The sequence below is a fragment of the Lycium barbarum genome, chromosome 11 (assembly GCF_019175385.1).
Source record: "Lycium barbarum isolate Lr01 chromosome 11, ASM1917538v2, whole genome shotgun sequence".
In the NCBI taxonomy this organism is placed as follows: domain Eukaryota; kingdom Viridiplantae; phylum Streptophyta; class Magnoliopsida; order Solanales; family Solanaceae; genus Lycium; species Lycium barbarum.
The window spans coordinates 2,707,249-2,716,606 of record NC_083347.1 but is presented as its reverse complement, the minus strand read 5'-3'; the positions used below and the strand labels follow the sequence as shown (position 1 = coordinate 2,716,606).

Below are 9,358 nucleotides of genomic sequence, written 5' to 3'. Positions count from 1 at the left end.
ATGCAATACCATCGTTATGCTGCCGTACTCCAACAATAGAGCCGAGTCCACTATTTCTTTAAGTTGGAAAAACATAAAATAATATTAAAAATAAACAAGCAAGGTTTCATTTCGACACTTTATATAATCTAAATACTTACCCACACATGATGTTTTTTACTAAACACTTCATGTCTAAATACTTACCTACACTCAATATTTATACGAAACTAAACAATTTGACCTTAACAGTTAAAAATTAATGTGAAATTACATCTCACTTAATGATTAAGTGATAAATCTGCACATGAAAAACATGTGTCTTACGTGATTAGGTGTAAATTACCGGTACAGGCAACTAAACCCGTCAATCGGTTCGGGTTAACCGGTTCAAACCGGTAACCGGAACCGGTTGAACCGGTTCCGGTTAATCGTGTATTAACTACCGGTCCGGTTTCTATTTTTTTGGAACCGGAATCGGACCGGTTAAACCGGTAAAACTGGTCGAATTAAATATACTTATAATATAAATATACTTAATTTATAAAATACGAATTTATAAACTTAGAAAAAAATTAAGCTATAAATAACTTAAGTTATAATATATAAGTATATATAGTATACATATAACTTAAACATATATATATAAGTTATAAGTCAATATAGTATACATATAACTTAAATATATATATATATATATATATTAAGTTATATGCTTAAGTTATATTACATATACCTAAAATATACTAAGAATATACTTATATATATCAATATACTTAGATATATTATAACCTAAGTATATTGATATATATAAATATATTCTTAGTATATTTTAGATATATGTAATACTTATTTATAAATAAATATTACATATGTAAATATACCTACAATATACTAATAAATATTATAATATATATATATATATAATATACAAAAAAAAAAAGGTTTTGACACTTTTGAACCGGACCGGTCCGATTTCGGTAATTTAACCGGTAAACCGAAATCGGTGACCGGTTCCGATTTTTGAACCGAAAACCGGCCGATTTGTTAACCGGTTACTGATCCGGTTCAAACCAGTTAACAGGTTTACAGGCAACTTTTGTCATAATGCATCCAATCTTACCTAAAGACTTGTGGGGAAAAGAGCATATATAAACTTGACGCATGTGTTATAAGTCTGTCCCCTCTTACTTTTGGAGCAATACTGTGGTTTTCTTTTTTTAAATTTAATGTGTTGGGACAGATGTTCTAGATTTATGTCCTAACAAACTACACACGAGTGACGTTGTAACTGAAAAGGCTACATCATGGTATGTTTAAAAACGCATTCAAGGATGTGACCAAATACTCTCTACTTATTTAGTTACATATTTGGAGTAGAGATTCTACGCATTTGCCTTAACGTGGAAAATTAAACAATGGCAGATGTCACACTTGCTTAAAACTCTCCTAGGCATACCAATTATGAAACACCCGTTGTTCATGAAGCCTTAATTCCTCTTGTAAGAAGTTTCTTGTTTTTCCTTTTCAATTTAACCATCATGTAATTGAAGTAAATGCATGTTTGAGTCCAACACAGATCAGTTAGCACACTAATTCTAAAGGCAGCATTTTTAGGACTAATTACGATTCTCTTCCTAGTAAAAACAGTCATGGTAACTATATAGTAGAAAATATGACATTTCCAAACTTTTATGGCACAATCCGATAAAGGGTCACGAAATCACTTCACAAATGCTTAAGCTGATATAAAATCAACCTTTAGACCATAGGAAACCCTGTGATCGCCGTAACTTAATTGAAACTATCTATTGGAAGAGATAAGGATGAAAGTGCAACAAACAAAGATAAATGGGAGGTCTATCTCAACACCAATATTAAAAAAACAGTTAATGACATTAGAAAAACCCAGTCATCGAGTAAGATAAGGCTATTCTCAAAATTCTTTTTTGATAAAGCAGGCCGTTCTCAAAATTCTCAGTTAACCATATGTAAAACAAACTTGAATCTAACTCTGATACAAAAAGTTATCATTCCCTTCCAATGAAGAGTAGTACCGACACTAAAGAATAGGGAAGAACAACCAATCTAATTTGTTCTGAACTTCTGATAATATAAGAAAATGGAGCTGCAACTCTAAGCAGTAGCACCACTGGCACCCTTCCCTTTCTTCTTCTGGAGTTTCTTCATGTAAAACTCGAGTTCCTTACCCTCCAAGATGTAACTGTCAAAGTTCAACGAAAGAAAATGAAAACTGCAAGCAACTAGGAACCGGTCTAATTATTAGTACTTAAACATTTGACCAACGAGATTGATGATTATTTCTGTTTAGGCGAATATAGCATCCATTATTCATTTATAGCATCCATTATTCATTCATTTGGGATTGGCACTTTTCACCAAATTACCATACAGATGAGAAGAGAATTCATACCCATCAGCGCGACCACACTGGCCAGGTCGTGACGAGATTGCAGCCAATAGACGCCCACTAGCAAATTGCTCCTCAATATGTGGGTCAATCTTGCGATCCTGTTGCCTCTTTTCCAGCTTTCTTTGGACATGGTTACTCTTCTTCTCCTCTGGAACAGCCTCAGCCTCCTGTGAATCAATCAGGCATAAATCATCAAAACAGAGAAAGACTCCCATTGTATCTTGGCGTAGCTAAAGCTGCAATCGAATGATAACAGATGCAAGTTCAAGAAAACATTTATTGAAAAGACAGTTTTTTACTTCTTTTGCAAAGACACAGCCTCTTATGATTAAGAATGTCCGTACATATTATCCTCAAGACAGATAAAGCAACATAAAACTGATTACGCAAATCATTGGTAAAGACTAAAGAAGATAACGTGTAATGTAGAGGAGAAGCATGGACTTAATAAAGACATTCAAATACCTCTCCTTCTTTCTTGGAAGCAGCAGTCTTCTTCTTGCGACCAACTTCAACTCCATAGTGTTGGAGATACCACTGTTTAAATGGAGCTGCATCAACCTGAACAATTGCACTCTTCACCAGGGTTTGTGTCCTAACCAACTCATTGTTAGAGGCATTATACACCACATCCAACAAACGAGTCTTCCTTGTAACAGCCTCGCTACCCCAAGAGTAATTCCCAGTATCCAACCTCAAAGCACGCCACTTCACATTACCTCCTCGGACTCTTATCCGTCTAACAGTCTTAGCATTAGGCACAAGCTTTGTGTTTGCTGGCTGTCTTCCAAGCTCGTACCTTCACGGGAACAGGAGATACAAATCAATCTCAAAACGTAACCAAAAAAAGACAATTTAGTCATACATATCAATCATTTAACTCAGAAATTACCAAGATCTGGGGTCAAGAGAGAGACTTGGACTAAACCAACGGAGGTTCACTGGTTATACGTGACTGGCAATTATGAAGAAAGCAAACTAAGCTCGCAGAAGAAAAATTACTCCTTTTTTTAGAACTAAAAATTAGTCATTTTTCTTTCAGTGATATTTTTTGTCAGATAATTAGAGCACGATATTAGCTCTGGAAAGCGAGCAACTTCTAGGCTCTTGTTCGCACTCTTTAAATCAGTTAGATTCATCGTACAGAATTGATCAACGAGAAATCAGTCCCTTTTTTCTTATTTTTCTTCTCTTCTTCATTCACAGTTCAATTTTCTTCTTTATTTTAAGCTTTCTCTTCTACATTTTTCCTTCTTCGATCAGCTCATTCATTGAACTAACTCCTTATCATTAGGCAACAAAAAAAGGAATCTCCAAAGCAACTAAATCTTCAAACTTTATCAAAGCTGCTTCCTTCATAAAACTTCCCTCAAGGCAATTGAATTGACAAGTTTCGTCCGCTTCATTAGCCTAAACTCCACATAATTCGATGCGTGTAAAATTCAAATTAATAACGCAATAACAAGGCAAAAAAACCTCCAAATCTAACAATCTGGCTAAACACTAAGGGGTCGTTTGGTTGCTGGTTAGAGTTATGCAGTGCTTAGTTATTCATGTATTAGTCAATCCATCTTTTTTTTTTGAACCTGAAAAGAGATATAAAAGTTAATCCATCTTTTATCCTATATAAAATAACGCATAGATTCCCTCATAACTTATAGTACATGTATTAGTTTTTTTTTTTGATGACATGGGCTACCCTTCGGGCGCGCACAAGGTAACCCAGCTCCTATGTCATAGCTCGCAAACCACAGGAGAGGTAACCCGCACTAGGCAAGCCCCGTGCGACGAGTTCAACCCAGAAGACAAATCCCCTGCTGTCGTAAGCAGGGGATTTCGAACCTGAGACCTTCATTATGAAAGCCCCATGCTCAACCAATTAAGCCACCCTTGCGGGTTTTTTTAAGTAGCGGTATAGTACATGTATTAGTTATCTGTGTTTCTAAATCGCAAACCAAATTATGAATTTTATACACAGCAAAAAGAATGCTAATAAACATAATACTAGTACTTTTGCAGAATTCAATACATGAATAAGTCAGCTCCTAACTAGCAGCCAAACGACCCCAATGTCCTTAAACATGCCAAAGTTTGCAGATCACATTAATTTACTTATATAAAAAAGAAAAGGACTAGCAAATTGTTTAAATAAGAATAATGTTGTACATACTTTCTCTTCTTCCTCCAAGCCTTCTTTTTGCCTCCAGTGGCACGTCTCTTGTGCATAGAATCACGAGAGATACCTATAATACAATATCACATTAAAAATTGCTTCTTTAAGTTCATTTTCCTGATTTTATTAGTACATATAATACAAACAACAATAGAGAAATGCAATGAAATGAATGAATAGATTCTCATTACCCATTGCTGCCGGTTATGGAGGAACCTAGGATTTAGGTTTTCTTGACGGCTCTGCAATCAGGTACAATGTGGTGGGTTTTATCAGCTTATAACTTTATTAAACCCTAGCAACTTCACAATTCCAATCTTGTCCTTACCTTTTTTGATACATTTTGGTCCTTATAGTTTGGTCTATGACTTAGATCCCCTCCTTTTATTTCTTTTCTTGTTTTTGGTTTTCATTAAATGTCCTGTAGTCGTGTTGGAGTCTTGAGTAATTCGAATTTTGGCCGGGTAAGGTATGGTTACAGGGTAGAGTTCTCGATCATGATTTTTCATACTCAAACTTATAATCTTTAATTAAAAATGAACGGATTATCATTTTTTTTTATAATTTGATTTAAGTGATATTATTTGACTTAACATTGCGCTAATACGTTAGTTTGATATCATTTATATTAGAAAATGTTTTTTTTTTCATAATAGTGATTGTATAATTTAGTTTTAGAGAACGTAATTAAACTCAAATAATTACTTGATCAACAAAAAATTGAAGGTCATATAGTGATTATTATTATTAATATTTGTCTATATACTTTTAATTATTTTCAAACCAATTAAAAGTAAATGGATATTAGAACTAATAGATTGCACTAACTACGTTCATAAATCAATTTTCATATTGTTTTCTTCCTAATACAAATCTATATATAATATAAAGCTAAGCATAGACAATCTTATGTGGCATCTCTCTATGGCCAGGATTTAGATTTATCTTTTTTCTCCTTTTTTTGAATTTTTTCATGCATAATCAATTAATTAAATGGCTTAAAAAAGCCTCACTAATTAAACGTGGAACTAACGCCCACGTCTCAGTAATAAAGTCGCAAAATAAATGTTGCATTATGCATCCACTGTTTCAGAATACTAGGAAACGCATGCTTTTTGTTTTCCTTTTTTTTTCCCCCTCAATAAATCAAAGAGGGTCCATAATTACTATTCATTAGATTTAGATAGTATATATAAATTTCTGAAGGATGCGTTCATTGGCTTCTTTCAAACGAGAAATCCCACATAAATCCATCGATCCAGGTATCAAAATTTTCTCCTCACTAATATCTTCATCTTTGTAATTAATGAATTTGTTAGTTATGATTTATTTTCTTTGTCCTTTTTCAATTTTAATCTGTCCTTCTATTGTGTAAGTCAGTTCCTTATAACAATCTATGCAAGCAAGAAAAATAACTTTGCCGCTCTTTCCAATCTCTTTGCGGATTCTCAAGAAAATAAAGATCATTGTTAAATTTGGTGTCTCAAAAAAAAAAAATGGGCTGACAGTGTTAAATCAATGATCTCTACAGTGTTTTTTCCCTCTCAATTGTATAGATAGTATTGATTCTACGATGGAGGATAGAAAGGCACAGATGTATGCGGAGAATACATTCTATATTGATGGTGCTTTTCAACAGGACAATATTTCTTTTAGGACGATATATTTGACTAATTTTAATTCAACTTCAAGGGAAATTGAATGTGAAAGGGCAGTCATTCTAATTTGTACGTTTGTAACTTTTAAAAAAAATATATATATATTAATTGATTCTTTTGGCTCAAGGAATTCAGTAATCATGAGCATATATACGGATATATCTTGTGTTTAAGTAAAACTTGAATTGTTGACATACTGCAATTCTTGTAGCCTTATGAACGCTATGCCTCATGTAATTATTGTATGCTTTCAACGGGCTAAGAATTTTTTTATTGTAAAAGGTGTGGCTCATAGCTTTGTGGGAAAATGTAGAGACTAGAAAGTTTTGTACTTACTTTTTTTTTTTTTTTGTGTGTGCAAAGTTGGAGAATTTGGAGCGGTATACTCCTTTCTTATTTGGCAATCGATTAGATTATTACGATTAAGGAATCGAGTGGGTGCGGGATATATAAATTCCATCTCTTTCGTTGAAGGGTCTTCTGCGGTACATTCCAAAAATACAAATTAGCCCCGTGAACGAATATCGGGTACCGAATGATTTTACTAAAGAAAAAAAATACAAATGCAGATTATTATAGTGATCACTTAATCTACATCTTTTTATATTAATGTAATTCTGAACTTACGTTATATAAAAAATATGATGATAAATTCTATTATTTCTTATTTCCTTGAACATTATTTTCATTCGTTATATTATTTTCTGAACTTTCAATTTTAAAATTGTTTCTTATTTTCCCGAACATAATTTTCATTATGTTGTTATATCAATTTATGGACTTTCAATTTTTCCTTATTGTATATGGGATTTCTACGAAGGTATAATTTTTTTGTCTTTTTATTTAACAATGAAAAGTGATTCTTCTTTTTTGATTTAGATCTTCCTCGAATTGCTACTTTTTATTTTAAAATTGTCTTTTTCTGTTGGACTAAAATTCTCTATTTCTTTTGAGACCAAATGTATCCATTATTATGAATAAAAATTACCTCTAGATATATTAACTAAATAGTGGTTATTAATTTTAATAATAAATTATTTGTGGACAAAATATAAATAGTAAGGCAAGCTAGAAGACTCATGTTACATATTCTTTTTCCCTATAATATGAAGCTTAGCTTCTCTTTCCTATGATAAGATTGTTCCTCTAGAACTACGAGACACTTTTATTTCCTTTTATATGTATTTTATCTTATATATTTGATCATTTGATTTATATATTTTGCTTATGTATATTTTATATCTGTATTGTAAATTTTGTTATAAACTTTTAGCTTTTCGATATCAACTAAATATATAAAGACCGCGCGAAGCGCGGGCTATTTCACTAGTAACTCTAGACGTTTGAGAGTTTTCTTCGAGCGCATTTGCTTAAGGTTCTTTGAAAGTTACCTTATAATTAAATTTGGATATAGTCGTCTTTAATTACACTAGTTGTATTTGTTTGATTGAATGATTACTTGATCATCATGAAACCAAATGTATTTGAAGATGATCGGTCACACTCTTAAATTTTAAGGGGACAAAGAGTTGGTGGTTACTAGTCTGACATTTCAAGTTTTATCTTAGGCATAACACGTGTAGGTACATTAACTTAACATCAACCCACAAGTAAATATTTTAGCTTTGAGAATGTTCATCTAAACATCATTTTATTTGCACGGATTTCCCTTCTTTTGGGGTTGGTCTTTAATTTTTGCCCCTCAAATTAGTAGTCTTTAATATTTGTCTTTTGCTTAACACCCAAAGCTTCTGGCTTCGAATTCAGGCTCAGTTAAAAAAAAAAATCGTAGGGCAGAAGTTGGATTCACGGGCAGAATTTGGAATTTGCAAGGCAGAAGTTCAGTCCAATTTATGCTTTAAGGCAAACTTTTATCCAAAATTAGGTCTTAAAGCTGAGATTTGCAAAATTCCACCAATTTTTTTTATTTTATTTTTTTGCCTTAAGGCATAAGTTGGGCTGTGAATCCCAATTTATGCTTTGCGATTTTTATTTTTTTTAATTTTTGAGTGAGTGGGAGTTTGAACCTGGAACCAAGAGTAGCGAAGGGCAAAATTAAAGACCACCCCCAGCGAAGGACAATCCTCCAAATTGCCCTCGATCTAGACATCTCAACTTGATTTAAGTTGGCCCCATAAACATCTTAATTTTGAAAATGCACATCTAGACACGGGTAAATTTAAGTTGTATAAATGCGCATTTTCAAAGTTGGGGTGTTTCCATAGCTAACTTAGGGTGTGTTCGGTATGAAGGAAAATGTATTCTTGGAAAATAAGTGAATTTCTTGGAAATGCCAAGTGTGGACTTTTTCTCCCTATTTTGATTAAGGAAGTCATTTTCCCTATTTTGAATGAACTTGTTTTCTAATAGAAAATATTTTTCAAAATTTTTGACCAAATGAACATGAGAAAATTGAAAAACATTTTCCGGCACACCGAACACACCCTTAAACCCAGTTGAGGTGTTTAGATGTGCATTCTCAAAGTTGGGATATTTACTTGCCAATTAAAACCAAGTTAAGTTGCTTATATATGTATTATGCATTTATCTTATGTACGCATATATTTATGGATAAAGGGTCAAAAATGCCCCTCTACTTCGGAAAAAAAGCTAAAAATATCTTCCATTAAGAATTTGGATAAAAAATATCCCTCGCGTCATTAAAGTTTTCAAACATATCCCTGTTTTAACAAAAAATCTCTAATTCCCCAAAATAACCTGATTTCATTTTTTAAACCCGTCTAGAATATACTTGGATCGCTAAATTCATACTAGAAAATAAGCCATAATTACAACTTCGTGTATCAAATCAATGAATAAGTCAAGCCAATCAAAATGAAAAATCAAATTGTTGGCTCTATGATCGCATGGGTATTTTTATTTAGTTGGGTCGGGTTTAAATGAAGCGGGTTTAAAAAATGAAATCGGGTCATTTTGAGGAATTTAGGGATTTCCGTTAAGACAAGGATATATTTGAAAACTTTAACGACAGGAGGTATATTTTTTACCTAAATTCATAACGGGAATATTTTTAACCATTTTTCCAAGGTAGAGAGGTAACTTTTACTCTTTTCCCTATATTTCTCAAACATTAACTTTTGTTTTACATATTTA

The 9,358-nt window shown here is 32.6% G+C and overlaps 1 protein-coding gene across 1 annotated transcript; it reads right to left on the bottom strand.

Annotated features, from left to right (window-relative positions):
* Nucleotides 1-1,912: 1,912 nt before the first annotated feature.
* Nucleotides 1,913-4,918, bottom strand: LOC132617457 (small ribosomal subunit protein eS8-like). The gene is made up of 5 exons (XM_060332456.1): nucleotides 4,778-4,918; nucleotides 4,584-4,656; nucleotides 2,879-3,212; nucleotides 2,414-2,580; nucleotides 1,913-2,203 (listed from the first exon to the last, which is right to left on the bottom strand). The coding sequence occupies exons 1-5, from the start codon at nucleotides 4,779-4,781 to the stop codon at nucleotides 2,116-2,118; spliced, it is 666 nt and encodes a 221-aa protein (XP_060188439.1). The 5' UTR covers nucleotides 4,782-4,918; the 3' UTR covers nucleotides 1,913-2,115.
* Nucleotides 4,919-9,358: the final 4,440 nt, after the last annotated feature.